At 46.3% G+C, this 19,044-nt stretch overlaps 1 protein-coding gene across 4 annotated transcripts in view; it reads right to left on the reverse strand.

Moving 5' to 3' along the window:
• LOC105570183 (ETS-like protein pointed) overlaps nt 1-19,044 on the reverse strand; it is a 137,373-nt gene that overhangs the window by 45,165 nt on the left and 73,164 nt on the right. The window contains exon 1 of one of the 4 annotated variants that reach the window (XM_012027191.1): nt 14,394-15,134. The exons of the other annotated variants lie outside the window; for them this stretch is intronic. Within the exon in view, the coding sequence (XP_011882581.1) occupies nt 14,394-14,499 (106 nt within the window). The 5' untranslated portion in view covers nt 14,500-15,134. Of the gene's footprint in view, nt 1-14,393; nt 15,135-19,044 lie in introns of those variants that run through there. 4 annotated transcript variants of the gene reach the window in all.

Below are 19,044 nucleotides of genomic sequence, written 5' to 3' on the forward strand. Positions count from 1 at the left end.
CTATACCTATTTTGAATCACCCTGTATACCGCTGAAAATCGCGGTGGTATACTGCACGGGGAGAGAATTTTCTTTTACAATTTACCCTGAAATTCATGTAATCGTGGAACAACGTGGCATTTTGAGGGATTTTATGAGAGCTTTTTGAAATTTTACATATTCTACTAGTAATTATACTTAGTGTACATTTTACTAATAGAATGTTTGGTAAAATTTCGAAAAACTCTCATACGGTTCTTGAAAATGCCATGTTGTCCCACGATTACACGATTTTCGGGGTAAATTTTAAGAGAAAATTCTCTCCCCCCGGGTGTAAATCAGCGACTATTCACTGTTTTCAGTGAAAATCCACTGATTGACTTTCAGAGAGTGGGATCTTATTCTTGAAAAATATCGTATACAATATTTTTCAAGATTATCGTATGCAATATTTTTCAAGAATAAGATCCCACTCTCTGAAAGTCAATCAGTGTGGATTTTCACTGAAAATACCTAGTGAATAGTCGCTGATTTACGCTCGGAGAGAATTTTCTCTTAAAATTTACCCTGAAAATCGTGGGACAACATGGCATTTTCAAGAACTGTATAAGAGTTCTTCGAAATTTTACCATACATTCGATTAGTAAAATATACCTTTTTAGAAAAAAGGCCAAGTATACGCGTAGAAAGAAGCAATACATAATGTGTAAAATTTTGGTTAAAAAGTATTCAAATCTATCTTCTCTCCAAAAGAAATGATATAAAACAATTGCACCAGCTATAAAAATCGTATTAAAATGTTACGTCCAATGATAATAGAATACGATTTTATGTAGTAAAGGTTTTGATACCATACATTCTATTAGTAAAATGTATACTAAGTATAATTACTAGCTGGTGTCGCAAGTTCGCGATGCATACAGGGTGCTCAACAACGAGAGCCGGCGTCACGCCAGTGCGTTGATTCCCGCGACAGAGAGGTAAAATAGTGTAGCACGCCTTTATTTAAAATAAAAGGCGCATTGAAACACGGATTCGCCGGGTCGGCCAGCCGAGCAGCGAGAGGTAAAACGGGGGAGAGGAGCCTAAGCGCGTACAGTGCCTTTCCGTGTGTGAGAAGGCGGGTTAATGTCGCTTCTCACAGGGCGTTCGCGTGCAAGCCGCGTGTGTGCCGCACGTGTGCGCGAGCGCGCGGTTTACGAGCCGCGTATATACGTGCGTCAGGTGTCGCGCGCACGGCTACCAGCGCGCGGGGCGACGCGGCGAGGCGAGCAAAAGCGAAACGAAGGGGGCACACACAACCATCTTAGATAGCATCGTCATAAAGAGGGGTGCAACTGCCGCCAGAGCGGGCAGGTGCATCGCCGTCGCCGTCGCCGTCGCTGCGCTTGTTCTACGGCGTAGAACGAGGGACGGCACTTTGCGGCACTCAAGCGCTGGCTCTCGCTGCAATCGCGAGATATAACGATATCGGGAAACGGCATCGTCCACCGATATCGTTGCATCTCGCGGTTGCAGCCCGATGCATTTTAATTGGCGGAGTTTTAATTCGTCCGAGACGCCGCGTCGATAATGGACGAGCGTTGACGCGACGCCCGATACGCGTTCGCAGTGGATTTTGACGGACGGTGGCCTCGTACTTTTGAATATCGTCTAAATTGCGCGTAGCCCAAAGATAGGCCCGTCCCGCCGACGCCGTGCGAATGCGTGACGGACGAACCGAGCGGTGCGGCGTCTCGGGTGCGAAGATCTATTGAGAATTCACGTGCCAACGGCGCAACCGCGGCCACGCGAGTGGAATTTCAAAGGGGCGAGGTTTCGCAGGAACGACGTCGTCCCGGGCTCTGTGCGTACAATCGACTCGCGGCCCGCGATATATCGCGCGCGCGCGCGCGCGACGCATCTCGATTCGATTGTTGGCGAAAGAAATTCGTTCGATTATTTTCGCGTACTGGAGCGGAAAAGAGTAATGTACCCTATTACGAGATATGCTCCTAATGTGAGCCAGCGGAGACTCTGCTAAATTAATAGACGTCGTCTGTTGGTTTCGTCATGAATTTATTGCCCTTGGAGTGAAATCTGTTTAGTGGAAAATTGTTTGTTAGATCGCGCAGTCGACGCGAAAAAAAGACTCGCGAGTGAATTTGGACGTTGAAAACCTACTATCTCGCATTAGAATCTTATCTCATAACAGAGGACTTTCCTCTGTATCAAGACCTTTATGCCTTTTTAACGACGATCAGGTGAGATTTCTCGCTGTGAAAATATATCGCGCGAGAGAAGCTTCACGCTTGCTTTCGAAGGAGACAATATTCAATTTGAGAAAAGACGAATTTGACGACGTAACAACTTGCACTAATGCCACAATGTACAAAAATCTCAGTTATAAAAACTTTTCTTAATCTTCTCATATGTTTTCCTGAATTAATAGGCACTAAAAAAGAAATAAGTTTCTCACTTTCATCTTACTTTTATGAATATATGAATTATACATGAACTATGCAAATACGACACACTTGCATTGTTTTCGCATCGCACATAATTTTTTTGACGTAGAAATTGCAGTTTGCCCAAGGGTAAACACGCGAGGCTCCGTTTGATAAAATTATTATTAAAATTAGACCTTGGCGTAAGTAAGTGTTGATTCCAGGACAAGACATGTGCGACGCAAAGAAATAAATCTGGGACTTGAGCGCATAAGAATCCGAGCTGATATATCCAGCTTCTAGGATCGCTCTTAGATTTCGCGTCTATTCTACGTAGCTTTATATGACCACATTGCGTTATAAATCAGAACGGTCGTGTCCGTAGTGTATCATTTGTAGCTTGAATATAACGGGGAGATCGAGATATCGCGATACGTTCGCTGGCAGGTGCTGCGAGTTGATGCATCGCGGATTAACGAGTTTTCCTCTTTCTTTTTTTTCATCTTCTTCTTGCTTCTTTATAAAACGCACTCGGCTTACCGATCGGATCGATCGACGCCGGGTTAGACGGAACGCGATCCTTTACTTAATCGAATGGAAATTTAAAATAACCGAGGCCCGCGACCCAAATGGCATTTGACCCCCGACACGTTCAACATAAATTTGCATAAGCTTGCGTTATTTGCGGGCGATCGGCGCAACGGCCAAGTTATACACATTCCCCGAACAATTAATGCCAGCCGATAAAAATATTTTCTTTATCCGATAACCTTAGCTAAACTTTTAAGTGCGCATTTGTAGTCGGGAATAATTAGAGACGCTTAATTAGACAGGCTCTGCAGAATATACGAAATAATTTGTGGAATAAAATAAATCATATGACTATAAATGACTATAAAAAAAAACACCTCGCTCGTCGGCGCAACGTTGGGAGGCAAACATTTCTGTCACGGGTTTCGGAAAATGAACGACGAGCCTTTCAAAGTATTTTAAAAAATTTATCGTCTCGTAATTTCTTTCACGAGAGTACCGTAAAGTCTGAACAGTAATCGACGAATTATATCGTCCACAGAGTATTGCATTGAAATTTCACTGCACCGAATTGTTCTCCCCCTCCCCCTCTTCATTGTCGCTGAACAATTATCCCTTTTTCTATTTAATCAGCGACTATTAATAATTGTATTGGGTTGATGTATAAGTTCGTCCCGTTTTTAAATAAAAAATTTCATACTTATTATATTTTGTCGATGTGCATTTATCAGTGATATCAGCAATTTCACGAGTTCCTTCATGACGATCAGTTTGAAGGCCAAGATTTCGTAATTGTCAATTTCGGAAGGCCGTCCAGAACGTTTCTCGTCCGTGAGATTAAATTTTCCATTACGGAATCGTCGGAACCATTTACGAACGGTGGAATCATCAATAGCATCTTCTCCGTGGACCGAACTTATTTCTCTTTTGGTCCGAACAGCAGTTTGGCCTTTTCGAAAATAAAAAAGCATAATATGCCGAAAGCGATGCTTATTTTTATCCATCTTTATGCAAATTTACACGACCCACAAACATCAATCGACGACAACAAATTTGACAGTTTCCGTTCAGTTGCTACTTTCAAATGTTTAATACGTCATATAAGTGTGAAGTTGATAGCGGATCGAATTCGATATGTAAAGTGCGCGTTTAAAAACGGAACGAACTTACGCATCAACCCAATAGTTGTAATTTTATAACAACTACTGATTGATAATTTGCACGTGAGCTAAAGATACATCGGAATAATAATTAATGTTCTTAAACATTAAAGCTGATAAAATCATTTTAAAAGGAGGAATAAAGGAATAATAAAACGTGGGTAGAGAGTGCTCGATAATTAATATAATAACGATGGCGACGAGTTTTGAAAGAGGATAGTCAAGTCGAACGAACATTTTACGTTATACGAAAGCAGCTCGAAACCCAAACCCAAATATGAAAGCAGCTCCAGCTCCAAACTCCGCAGTTGTTTATAAGGAGATTTTTTTCTCCCGTCCATCTGGAACACGCTAGGGTGAGTGCGTAACCTTCACGAGTATAGCCGACACGAGGCACGTGCTACCAACGTCTTCTGGCTTATCCCTCTTTCCTCTACACCTCGAGAATACTCGGCAACCAAACAACTGCGGCAGCTGCTCTGAACAAACTGCGCGAGAGAAACGCGTCTCCAAATCCGTCTGTCGCCCAAAATTGCTTATCGGCCCGTGTCGCCTAGTCATTGCGGAATGTATAATATCGCAAAAACCAAAGTTTAACATCAAGATAACATCAAGTTATGCAGTTGAGTTACGTATCAAGGAAACAGAAGAAAAATAAAAGATAAAACTTCAATATATATCGCAAAATCTTAGATAAGAAAGACGAAAAAAGAACCACATATGATAAAATTACTTATTTTTAACAAGACTTTGATCATAGGGAGTGCGATCGAAATAGTTTCGACCAAGCGATCAAGATTTACACCGCATGGCAGGAAGACCGTCAACAAAATGCCAAATTCGTCAGTCGTAATTTAGTAAACAACATAGACTGACAAATTACGACGTGGAATCGAGCCTTTATCGCTCGATGGGCTTCCAAGTCCGACGAGAACCTGGTTTCATTTCGCTCGACGTACGCTAAGACTGACAGAAATTAAAATGGGACGTCGCGAGGCGAGTTTAGCGGCCGGAGACCACGACGCAACGTCCGCTGTATGTCGCGCTGAAACCACCCAACTATGTACGGGCGCAAGTGCGAGCACGTGTTGGTATCGGCGTGCCACCGACCCGCCTTTCTGTTGTATACACCTGTTGCTCCGGCCGGTGGCTCTCCCGCGCACGTTTGGTTTCATCCATCGCATCGCCTCGCATCGGCGTGACTAGGCTGTAAGGCCATTCATCCCGCATAAGAAACCCTCGGGGAAGCAAGCAGAATTCTCCATGCCCTCCTAAGGCGCACAAACGCGACACGAGCGAGTCAGATAGGCACATTATCCGCATGCGGTGTCTAAATTATCCTCGATTACTGTCACAAACTTGTGAACAAAGGACTGTCGCGGCCAAACGTTTTAGCGACCGTTGCGATAACAATTTCATAAAAAATTAGTTTACGGTAACAATAGACAAAATACGAAATTGGTAAATTTCACGAAGACTCGAATAATAAATGCACCTTGCGCGGATTTGATGATATCCGTAAAGGCCGAATCAGACTAGCAATCGCCGACTCGGATTGGATTAGGATTGGCGATTGATGATCCTCCAGCCAATGAGAGTCGATTAAAGCGCTGGCATGTTTTGCTCTCATTGGCTAGAAGACAATCGCAATCCAATCCGCGTCGACAATTGCTAGTCTGATTCGGCCTTAAGAAAGATATTAATATAATTTTGCGATCAGTAACCTAAGTAAATAAAGCAACTAGAAATACTAGTCACAACATGTAAGAAAGAAAATAGAGAGGAATGAAATGAGTGTTGCAAGAATGAATGAGTTAAGAACCTATTGTGAACCAAGTCCACTTCTTGGCCGTGAGCTGAAGTTAATAAATTATATATTAATATAATTTTGCGATCCTCGCGCCGCATTTATCGAGGTATACGAAACGGAAAATCTCTCCTTCCGGAGCTAGACTTTTCCCCCCAACTGATGCGCTTATCGAGATCACGAGTTACTTAACCTTGCGATTAACTTTCGTAATGCGTAGTTGGTCAAGCTGCGCACTGAAAACGAGACGCTTTGTGTCTCGGGGTCTCGATAGTGATTCAGGGTACGGTTTATCATACCATAAAACCACGAATTATCATGCGCGGGACGACGGGCGGGGACAAAGCGGGAGATTATCAGCTCATTGGGGTTTTGAAAAATTCAAGGAGAGGTGCTGCCATGGGACTTGGCGATGGTAATCCCCCAACGGGATATCGCAATCGCAAAACGGTCGGTTGCCGGCGCGCTGATAAATCGCCGCGCGCTAGGAACGGGGGAGGAGGGCGGGAGTCCTTGTTGCACGCGGCAGTTGATAGCGGGCGCGCGATGGTAACGAGCGGTAGCGTCATTGTTAACCGACGATTATCGCGAAACCGCGTGTTTCGCCGAGATAACAGGGGCAGGATTCCATAATTAGTCGTAAGTAATCTCCGCGCAATTTGCCATCGTTGTCCGTGCCAATTAATTCGCGCTACCAACTACGCTCGGCTGAATAAAAACGATTCGACTCGCGACAAGCGCGGAAGTTCGTTCGACGGTTTTCCGAGGGGGAAACCGCTGGCCAAAATCTTGTACACCAATGCCCACCTTTACCCAGTGGGCATTACTTTATCTTATTATCCTACTTTATTTTATTTTAGCTTTATAATGCCTCAGAAAGACCTAGTGCCCCAAGTAATGCCCAAAAATTACTATGCCGCATATCTGTACGCCACAATGCCCTCAGCGGTTTTCCCTTCGAAAACTCGCTTATCTCGCGGTTCCCCTAGGCGTGACTTTTAGCGACGGAAATTTGTGAACTTTATCTTAATTGATTCCGCTTCAATGCCGTTTGCTATTAAAACGAAATTAATTTGAGATTAATCGACACGTATGTATGATAAAAGTCTGATTCATAAGAGAATTCAAAATTTTCTTACGGGTTATACGCAATAAACTAAAGATAATACATTGAAGCAAGGAAAGTTGCTAACAAGCAGAGAACGTAGAGAGGATATAATTATTTATCAATTAGATAAGACCCGTAAAGTCTCTCAAGAGACCAAAACAATTTTTAACAAATATTTGAGATGCCAGCTTTAGGATTGGTTAAACGAGATATGACTCTGATAAATTCTTTATTAACTCTTTGAGATAAATCATTCTCTCCGCGTGGCACCATTGTCACAGTGCCTATTATCGCGGAGTGTTTTGCCGTGATAAACGTTATCACAACAACCATGCTTACTTCCTGGGCGATACAGCAATTTCGTCAACCATTTCACACGTATGTAAACCAAGTTAACACTAGCATAACCCTCGTGGACCAATTATCGTTCCGCGGTCGATTATACTCTCTCTCGCGCGCGCTGTCAGATTCCGTGAATCCATTTCTATCTGGGTTTTATCGTCGCTTTTTGTCCCTGGAAAAAAATCGCACCGCCCCGCCGCAATCCCTTTCCCCCTTTAACGGCCGTTTGTTACATGCCGTTCCTACCCGTACTCGCAAATGCATCGTCGTCGAACGTGACCGACATAGCCGCCGGTGAACTATAATAACTACGCAAATGTGATTCCGATTACGTGTGAAAGTCGTATAAAACCAATGCGAGACCCATTGCGCTGTGAAATCAATATAAAACCAATGTAAGATCAATATTGCGTTGTGAAACTGGCGTAAAAGCAACGCGAAGCCGATATTGTGTAGAAGTTGTTCTACAACATTTGAGAGTTGGCCTAATTTGTTATGCTCAGCATTCCGTTTCAAATTGAGAATATAAGTACGCGTGTATGTGTTTTTCTAATAATCGGAGAGAGGCAATTTAACATGTCGAAAAAAGTCCGACGCCGGATTCAGCTGTCGCGAACAATTGAGCCAGCGAGGATAGAAAGGAGACTTTTTGACCGACAATGCGTTAACAATGGATCCTTTGATGTAAAATGTTAGAACAATTTTTTTTTTAATTGAAAAACTTGCCTTAAACCCCCACTTTCGGGGCAAAGTAGCGTAAGACCTACTGAAAATTTAATAATATGCTTATAAAACAGTTTCAGGTTTTTTCCGACTATATGATTTTGTCATGTGTAAACCCTTTCTAACCGATTCAACTGCACGTCACCATCGCTTTTCGCTTCGTCGCGGCCACCCGAAGCTTACAAAAATTCCATCAAGTTTGACGTCTCGATATTGAAAGGAACGTCGTTCCTCTCAGGTTTGGCCTATTTAATGTCTACGGGCGAGAGAAAGTGCGCCACTTTGGACTCCATACATCAGATTTTACGAGTGTTTGAGGGAGCTAAACAGCCGTCATTTTGAAACCGGAACCAAGATAACGTTCTGCAGTTGTTCGCGGCACATCTTCGCCAGATGCGAGACTTTTTGATGTATATATAGCCATAATCGGGTCAAGCCATTCGCTGCTCGCTGCTATGGACAAATACACGCGAGCGGACATACGCTGCGCCGCCTTTCATTCATGCCGCAAAGATTTTTTCACAACTCGAGAATCCGTTCGGAAACACTTAGTAAATTGCAATTAATATACGGAAATTATTCTGCGCAACCACACGCGCACCCGAGGCGACAATCTAAGTCATACACGGAGCGAATTCTCTCTTAAAATTTATCCTGAAAATCATGTAGTCGTGGCATCTCCAAGAATTTTATGCGAGTGTTTGGAAATTTTACCGTACATTAAAAATTTTTTCAAAACACTCATAAAGTTCGCCAAAGTGCTATGTTGTCCTACGATTACACGATTTTCATTATCGCATGCAATATTTTTCAAGAATAAGATCCCACTCTCTGAAAATCAATCAGTGGACTTTCACTGAAAACAGTGAATAGTCGCCGATTACTAGTGATTATATTTACAATTAGTACACATTTTACTAATAGAATGTATTGTAAAATTTCAAAAACCCTCGCATGCGGTTCCTCAAAATGCCATGGTGTCCCACGATTACACGATTTTCGGGGTAAATTTTAAGAGAAAATTCTCTCCGAGTGTAAATCAGCAACTATTCGCTGTATTCAGTGAAAATCCACCGATGGACTTTCAGAGAGCGGCATCTTATTCTTGAAAAATGTCGTACGCAATATCCGTGAGTAAGTCATCATTAAATACGACACATGCTCAATTTCTTTGTTGTTTACCGTATTTGAATGCTCTGCGTCATATTCTCAATGCACCAAATTATAATCAGCTCATGCGTTGCGGTCAGACGTATCGTGCTCCAAAGTCATGTATTCTTTCAAGAAGCAGCTCTTGGAGCTCCTCTTTAATATACTCCAATTCCACAAGTATATACCATAGTATGCTACGTTTATCTCTTGAGCATAACACAGTATTTTCACCTCGGGCACAAACGGCTGTAAAATCCGTTTGTTAATTCTTCTCTGCTTCCGGACGAGTCGTTTCGTAATAATAAGATTACTGTTATTTAAATAGCGAATTGTAATGCGTCGTATTTCTGGAACGAGAAAGCGTGTGTCGTAGCAAAAGCAATTCGAATTACGAATTATTCGCAGAGCCCGAGACCCACGAATAGCGCCAACGACAGCCAACTGGATCGATACCGAAATTGCCCGGGATAATCAGTTCGGGATATGATTGACTGACTTTGAAATACGCGCGGATATTAATAGAGGGGCATTTGGGGATATGTAATGTCTCGTTTTATGATTTTACGTGGTTTTACCACGACGTGCGCGCGCCCAGTGCCACGAATATTCGCCGCTGCGACGGATTTTCATTGCGCAATTCGTAATCGCGGTTGCATAATTCGCACAATTACAGAATCAATGAAAAGAAATAAATCGGCCGGATTATAGCTCACGTGCCGCACGGAATGTGCGCACGAAGAGATTGATTTCTGGCTACGCGGCGTCCGAGTTTAGAATTAAACCGTGAACAGCTTGACATATTTCGCCAAGGGAGGAAATCGCGGCGTTCGAGACGCGTCTCCCGATTTCGGGCAAAAGTCTCGTTACGCCCAATGATTTTCTCGAATCCTCTGAGCAAATAATTCGCTTGACGTAACAGTCGAACGGGAAACGACTTGTTTTCTAGCGTGTGTAACGCGGCGTACAATCCGTACGCGTGTCAGTCGAAAGCAATGACGGCGCGCCGCAACGCAACGCTTATGTCATTGCACTGACAATGAAAGTTAGAATCACTGTCTGTAGCGTCCGTGTAATCTTACTACTTCCACGAAATGAATTATTGAAATACTACGTTGCCTGCATTATGCCCCGGTGCGTCGCGCCGTTGGCGTGCCGCGCCGCAAAGTGTCTACTTTCTCATTTCGCGCAATTATCAGTAATCTCATTTAGCGCGCTCGCTTAAGCGGATCAACTTTATAATGTGTAACAAACGGATGCAAATGTGACAATTCAGGCGACCGCGGTCGATATAACGGCGAATTTAGAATTCTCAATTTTTAACCCGATACACCGAGTTTACGAGTTAAAGCTGCGGCACGGGAAACCTTTAGCAGTTTATTCTGTCGAATCTCATATCCGTTTGTTACACGTCTGTATGTCTACATTAAAGTAAGATCACTTTTTAAATTTACAATTGCAATTTTCTCTAGACATCGTGTCTGCTTCGTCCAAATGTAGGTTTCAAAATGAACGAAATTCGGTATTTTGCGATAACTTGCTGAAATCTTCTTCGAAGCTCTTTTCGTCTTCTTCTTCTTCGAAGAAAACTCTTTCTGCCTTTGATCGTAAGATTTAAACAACCGTTTTTCTTTATGATTTTCATTAAAATCATAATTATTGTTCGCCCGACTCATCCAAATGTAGCCTTTAAAATGAGACAAATTTGGTATTTTGCAATAACTTGCCGAAATATTCTTCAAAGCTCTTTTAAACCTCGAATTATAGCACAGAAGAATATTTGGCTTCGTGACAAGGAAATTCTTGGAATGCCTCTTAAGTGAGCTACAAAAAAGAGCTTTCTTCGATCATTAGATTTAAACAACCGTTATAGAAACGTTCCTCTTTATGGTTTTCGTTAAAATCATTGATAATTGTTCGCCATAAAAAAGGCGCGGCGAGTCGTTATCACAGCTATTAAGTGCAGGGAAATACCTCGGCGGCAGTTTTACGGACAATTATTTAGCGCCGTAAAATTTATGATTAAGCAGTAACAATCGATATGGGCATTTCAATCGAGTAAATGTGAAAAATGACAATCGTTATCAGTTTCCTTCCCGTCTGGCAAAAAGTAGACGTGACTTTCGTTACGTTCCCCAATTTTTACGTGTCGAATCGAGTGGAAGAAAACGCGTCGCGGACCCCGCGTCAAGACACGCCGATACAACGGAATGGAAGTGAAAGGACATCTCGTGATTAACAGGAAACATTAGCATTTAAATTCGCCTGAAACTTCAAGTGTTTCACTTCTTTCTTTACACGCTTACTTGCCACTCGAAAGTTATGTAAACGACCGAGGAAAAAAATCCGATTCGCTCCGGACGATCCTAGGTGTCTCGCTCGCGGAGTCGATGCCCTCCTCGTAGTTGAACAAAACAAGCCTGCCGTGTTTTTTTTTTGGTTTTTCTGTCCCTCCCCTCGCGACTCCGCGCGCGGTTAATCCCCGTTCATTATATCCCCGCGTTGTGTATTACTCTCCTGCAAAACTCGATCGAATCGCTCTTCGAGCGATATTATGGAATACCCGCGTAGCCGCGCGGTCGTTTCCACCGCACTGTCAATATTAATCCAATATACGAATACCAGAAATACTTTGAATAGTAAGAGCTCTACTTGCGATATCTGCAAGTAGAAGAAAACGGATCAAGCAGTTGCCTCGAAACCGGTTGCCAGGAAGTATCGTCGAATAGCAGCAACTACTCGCTCGACAGATCCCCTACTTAAGGATCGCACACAGGAGGCCGTAGGAAACTGCTCAGCTGCGCGGACTCTTGGACGAGCTACCTCGTAGCGAGCAGCATTTCTTTTCGGGATATGCGTTTCGATAACTTTGATAAACCTGCCTGCGCCGAGCAAGAAATCCGCTCCGGAACGGAAAGTCAAAAGTTGAAAATTTCCTACGCGAAAATGGTCGCAGAAAAGCGATTATCCAGTTTTTAGTTTTTATCAGTTGTTTCTTTATGCAAGCAGCTGTTTGCTTTTACTGCGATACGTCCCACTTCTTGTAAACGTACACGGAGAAAAAGATTTCTTTGGATTTAGTAATCCTATTTATTTGATTGAAATTTGTTTCCGCTGAAACACCATATGCTTGTACGAAACATTATTTGTTTGAATAAAAATCTTCTTGTTTTATTCAGACAGTCTCTATTATTTGAAGTTAATATCTGTAAATTAAGTAATTATATTATTTGTCCAGGCGCTTCTAACGTTCGGTGCTGCCACTAGATGGCCGCCGAACTCGTAAGTAAAATCACGGCAGCCAGACATACAAGCTACCGCATCAGTAGACACAGTCCAATCATCTAACGGTCTATTCTTTATAGCTGAACATAGTGTATTCAGTGTTTATCTTTCTTCTTCCAATGAGGAAAAAATTATAATGTAGAGGAAAAAAGATGTATGTATGCAAATTCTTTTCACATATTTTCTATCAAACGATAATATCATTTAGTTCACAGAGAGTATACCTTTTGTTTCAAGCAAATATTTTATTTCAGACAAAGGTGTATATTACTTCGAATTCAACCAAATGATTTGTTTGGTCCATTTCGGATATCAAATTTGTTTGGATACAACAAAATTGATTAAATCCAAAGAAATCCTTTTCTCTGTGTACGCAACATTGGCAATTAAAAGATTATTGCGTGCCTGATTGCACGCGAAATATACGAAAACGACTGTCAATTGTACACTTTAATAAAATAAATTAACTCAAACGCGTCTAATAGCCTAAACTATCTAAACTCAGCTCCCCCTCTCTATCACCCTGGTGCATCTCGTCACAATAAATAAAAATCTGAATACCCTAGCAGCGAGCCCTCCCAACTGCAGGAAGTGCGTACACCAACAGTACGCACGGATTATGTTCGCGCGCGAGCAGCGTCGATGGCATCTGCTACAGTCTGTCGGGGAACTAAGTCACGTTTGCGTTAATCACGTTGGCACGATCACGGCGTCTCCAATGTCAGAGTCAGGGTTAATCTTCATTTCCGGAAACGGGACGCGTGCGCACGGGTCGCATTTATATACCACCCCTTAGCTACCACCGCGCGAGTGTCGAGAAGCATTTATAGATGCGTTCTTTCGTACTTGTAATATACAGACAGGCCCGAATCGAAATTTTGGCCCTATGTTGAACCTTTAATACAGTAGGACCTAAACAGTAAACGAGGTCGAGCTGCAAGTACAAAATTCACTCCTACTTTAAAACCGATAGTGTCGGAAATTTCTGCTTTCGCCAACTTAGCATTAAAGTAGGTCCTTTTAAGTGGGAGCTCAAGTAAATTTTTAGAATTAAGGATTCATCAAAGTAGGTTATTGCTGGTCTACGTAGGTGTACAGATCAGCTAAGTAGGTGTAAATTATCCTTAAAAGTGTCAAAATAGTACCAAAATATCGACTCGGGTACTGTTGCGACTCGTGAAAATGTTACGCCGCGAGGCTCCATTTTTGTAATTGCATTTCGTAAGTGTCGCCAGATAAAACGTTAATAAAAAAAAATTGTGTTATATTAGTGAAAAGTGGAAACCTTCCGTTAACATTTCATTCGTTAATTAAGAGCCTCACAACTAAAGTTTTTAATGCGGTTGTACGGATGTGCAAGGGACAGGCTGTTTTAGTGTAACATCGTGTTTCTTGCTAATTAAGTTTTCTACCACTTTAGATTACATCGACTTTGCTGCCCTCAGCTACTTACGAAACACACTAATCTCATTTCTTTTTCTGGATAACGCATTGTGACGTAGACGTATAATACCACGAACCGATGAATAAAACATGGGTCTAAATTAACTCGCTGAACTCGCCGTAAAAGTCTTGGATTGTGTTTATCAACAAATGTTGCGGTTTCCAATCCGTTTTCTCCGGCGCAAGACCGACGCGAGACTCTAACTACGTCATATGCTAATGACTGTCGTTTTTACAATTGGGTAACAATATTAATTTTATACGCGTACGCGAAGATAAAGACAGATAATGCGCCGGAGTCGCGCAATATTCTGCAGTTCTTACGGCCATCGGCTAACCCTTACGAGATCATTATGTTAAATGTTTTACGCTTCATTACATCTCGTTGTAACGAGACGAACGCAAGTATATAAGTGCAGCTCTGTCCTTGAGATTCCTACCTCTGGACCTGCCAAAGGACTTCATGGCCTTGATTCCCATTCCGGCATAAGCGTCGCCGCCGTAATCAACGTACATGAGTGCCGATTTCGTGTGATCACTGCACATGCACGTAGTCCAGGGTTATCAGTGTCATTCGTCCGTCCTTACTCTTTATATCTCGCTACCGAACTCGCGCTCCTTCCCTCTCGTTGTCACTCGGGACGCGGTGAGATGAAATCATCTAAGTCGCGCGCGCACCAGTCGAAGACGATCCGGTAGAGTCAGTCCAGTCGGCTCGTCGCTCGGCACCACGTGCGGTAGCGAGCTCGATCTCGCGCGCCGATCCGTTCGCCGCCGGTTCAACCTTCTCGAGACGGAGGAGCCCCTGGACCGTCTATCCCATAATGCGCACCGTTGCTCGACCACGAGGGGGACGATCCCCGTCCACGAGGCGACCGGTGTCGTGTCGGCGAGTCACTCGGCGGGCGCGCTTCTTTTCGCGGCGCGGGGCCAACGCGCCGCTTCTCGCAGCGGCGTGCAATCGCCCGGTGCCATCGAGGTCGCCAATTGTTGCTTCTTCGCGCGCGTCACGGCGTCGCGATGAACCGGCATAACAGCCGAGCGAGCCGCTTGGCCGCCGACAGTCTCTCGATTTATCAATGGCGGGCCGAGCTCGGCGTGCGCGCGCGGCGGTCACGTCGCGTGGAGGCCGAGAGGAGATCCGGGAGCGTCGACGAGGCGCATTACTGGCCGGGCGGCGGGCGCGCGGTGCGGGCCGCGGAGCGTGGCGTGTCCACCATGTGTTTGCTATCAATTCATAACTGCGACCCACACGGGTTATTTCCGAATACCTGCTTGCGCAACCGCTCGTTGCTCCGGCCCGAGCGGGAGGACCAGAGGGAGGAGGCGGGGTGGGACGGTGGCGAGATGGAGCGAGGCTCCCCGGTGGAGGGAGCGAGAGTCCGAAAATACGTAGGCGCGTCGCCGCCCGGTCCGTCGGGGACGGAAATGCCCCCTGCTCCGTTTCGCGCTTCCTTCCCGCTTTGTCCGAATTCGCGCTGGCCACCCCGAGACTCGCTAGGCGGCGGCGACGACGGCGACGACGATCGCGTATAGCGCGGGCACTCGACTCGACTCGACTCGGCGGGCACTCTCGTAGGGGAACGCGCACCACGCGAGACGCCGCGCACTGAAGCAGGCCTGCGAGGAGAGCAGCCGAGGGAGCCGCACGCACGTATCGCCGCGCGTCACGGACGCTCCTCGCACTCCGGCCCGTGCGACGTGTGTTGTGTATCGCTCGCACGAGAGGATCGAGGTGATCCGCCGCCCCGGCCACGAAACGGTCTTTCCTTCGGCGCCACCGGAGTTCGTTAAGCCGAAGCGCCACTGTCGGGCACGTACGACCGCGTTCCGCAGGTAAGTGCGTACACGCCGGGAGAAAAAGAGAAAGAGAGAGCTAGAACCAGAGGTGGAAGAGTGAGAGACGAGGGGGCAGAAACTCCGAAGAAGAAGAAGAAGAGGCAGAGGAGAGCAAAGGTGCAGGAGAAAAGTAGAGGAAGACCCGTCCAGGAAGGGAGGTGGAGAACGAGAGAAGAGGGGGATCGAGAGTCGTCTCTCTCTCTCACACACACACACACACTCTCTTCCTCGGAGAGGGGAAGTGGATGCGTCTTCGATCGCGTTTTACGTATCCGCGATTTCACGGGCGTCCGGAGACTCCGGCGGGCGGCGGTCCAGCGGGCGGACGCGAAGGGGGACAAGGACTTTGACGCCGGTCAGGATTCGTTTCACACGACTCACTCTCGGGCGAACACGCGAGTTTTGCGGGGAGTCCCCGTGTTCGGGGGAGCCGCAAAGCGATGCGGTAAAACGCGGAGTAAAGCGGCCGGAGAAAGAGGGAGAGAGAGAGACAGAGAGCGAGAGAGGACGCTCTCCTCGCACGCCACGGGCGACCGAGCCTCGGGGAGGGCAGCAGGGTGGGAGAGACTGAGCGAGAGTAAGACGATCGGCCGAGTCGCCGGTTCCCTTCGTCGTGACTCCGGTGTCACGGATGGCTAAGTCGCATGACAGTCGCGCCGTGTGTATGTCATGTACGTGCGCCCGCGGACCCCAGGGAGGGGCAGCGAGGCGTAAGAACGGAAGGAGATGAGGACGCGCGAAGGAGGTGGGCGGCGAGGGACACCGGTTTATTATAGGGGAAGCGTGCCGTAGATAGCAACCCGGAGAGACTGAGAAAGAAAGACAGACAGAGAGAGGGGGGGGGTTCGGGTTCGGGTTCGGGTTCGGAAATGGAGAGGAAAGAAGGGCGAGCGAGGCCGAATTATGTGTGGAAATATTTGGAAGATTCTCGAAACATGTAGACCCAGAAGACACGCAGGAGTATTTTCGGGCTGAATGGAAGCGAGGGGAATGGAAAAAACATCGAGCAGAGACGCGAGGTACAATCCGAAAATACGTCCAGCCGTTTCGCGCGGGTAAAAACGTAAAATCACGTAAGGCGAGCGGGCGAAGCCGTGGGTCATCCGTGGGGAAGATTCCACCCAGGTGGAATTAACGGAGCGATGAAAACGGAGGGGGGGGGAGAGAGAGAGAGACAGAGAACTTGGAAACGTACGCGCGAGCGAGCGCGAGACGGGAAGAACGAGCGAGACCGACGACGGAACTGGAAAGGGACGCGGCGAGAGGGAGACGTAAAACACTTGACTCCCCACCACGCTACGATCGCACGACGCGACAGCGCGGAGTGGCGGCGCACAGGCCTCCTAGCCCTCACTCTTCTCGCTCTGAGTTTTATGAATGAATACTCTCCCGTCACACGCGGCGGACTAACACTGGCGTCGGCGCGCACGTTACGAACGAGAGGCGCGCGCGCGCGCGCTGTCTCTCTCTCTTCCTCTGTTGCTCTTCCTCCCTCCTCCGCCCTCTCTCTCTCTCTCTCGCTCTTTCTCTTTCTTTCTCGCTCCCTCTCTCCTTCTCTCGATTTCAGTCGGAGCCGGGCGCGTAAAATCGTGGCGCACGGATGTGCCTAGGCGACGTGCACGTACACACGCGCGACGCGGAGTCCGCGCGACGACGAGTAAATACCGAGTTGGCTAATACACGGGCGAGCAGGTCCGCCGCAGTCCGTTCCTTCCTTCATTCGGTTTGCCGGTTCGTTCATTCATGCCCGAGCCGCACGCTTTAACTGGTAGCTCACCTCGGCCGTCCCGAGAGGCTCCCTCCTCCTCTCCCCCCCCTTCCCGTCCTCTCCTCTCTCCCTCGCTCAGATCAGATCTCTTTTCCGCCGCTCTTGTCCGTTCGACGCCGCCCGCTGCTGCCACCGTCGTCGTCGTCGTCGTCGTCGTCGTGACGTTGACGTCACGCTAGATGAAGAAACGAGTCGGCACTTTCCGAGAATGACTGCAGTTCCTCGCGTGACCTTCTTTCATCGGCTGCCCGGATAGCAGGGTGGACTATCTTTCCGAGCACGGTGGCCTTCGTTGCTTATATACACCGGCACGAAGGGCATATATGGGTTGCAGCTTCTGATATATAGCTTGCTCGGCGAAACTTGAGAGTGTACTTTTTTTTCCCCCTTTAGATATCGCCGGGAGATTGTTCGTAGTCATCGTATGAATTTTTGTGACACAGATCTGCGATCTAAATATCAATATAATCAAACTGTGGCTTTGGACCATGGATATTCTAGTAAACGAAGATTTACTTTAGGTATTTACGATGTGTGTGGTATTTTCTGCGTATAGAAATATTTGTAAAAAAAAGTGCGCCTTACGCGTCGGAATATTAAGAAAATGCGATGGTAATGAAATGTCCCCGGGTATACAATTTTATCAACGCTTTATAACGTTATAGAAGAAGAAATGTCGAGATTTATTCGCGTCGACAATCTATGGGAATAAAATTTACATAAATTCTTTCTAAAGCGTTCTAATTCGTTTAGTTGCAGTATCTACGCAGGTAAACGTAACGGGGGCAACCCCTTCGATCTGCATGATCGCGTGGTAACGAGCGCGCTTAACGACATCAACGCGTAAACAAAGGTTGAATGACGGTCGAACGGTAAAGTTTTTAGCGGCGCGGTAGAAACGCGGATGTCGCGGGGCGCCTTTACAGCTTCTTCGCCGGCGGAATAATCGGCGATAAAAAGGCAGCGTGGCGTAATTACACGTTGCTAACGCAAACACGGTTTTAGCAACTTTCCTACGGTCGCACGGTGGATCGCGGCCGCGCCGCGGCCGACGTGTTGTGCGTGATGATTGATGAAAAACTCGCCGCCCGCGGGCGCGAGGCTAAAAATTTCCTTCGCGCGGCCGGCAACTTCCGGCACGTCCGCGGGACCATTCATAAACTCGCCCCGGTACCGTCAAACGCGACGAGACATTCACTCCTCTCCCGGCTCCCATTCCAGCGGCTACCACTCGCGATTCCGCGAGCTATATTTTACGCCACTTCTCGTACGTATAACTGTACGAGCGATGTGACTATGTCTTCCTATCTTCTTCCTTCCTTGGGCGCCCCCCCTCTCTCTCTCTCTCTCTCTCTCTCTCTCTCTCTCTCTCTCTCTCTCTCTCTCTCTCTCTCTCTCTCTCTCTCAACCGGTTACGCCGCATTCGTTTCGATAGATTAACTGGGAAACGAATTGCCGAGAGACAATTTGGCAAGACGCGGTAC

Source organism: Vollenhovia emeryi, unplaced genomic scaffold (assembly GCF_000949405.1).
Source record: "Vollenhovia emeryi isolate VEMERY1.0 unplaced genomic scaffold, V.emery_V1.0 DF939121.1, whole genome shotgun sequence".
Taxonomy (NCBI): Eukaryota; Metazoa; Arthropoda; class Insecta; order Hymenoptera; family Formicidae; genus Vollenhovia; species Vollenhovia emeryi.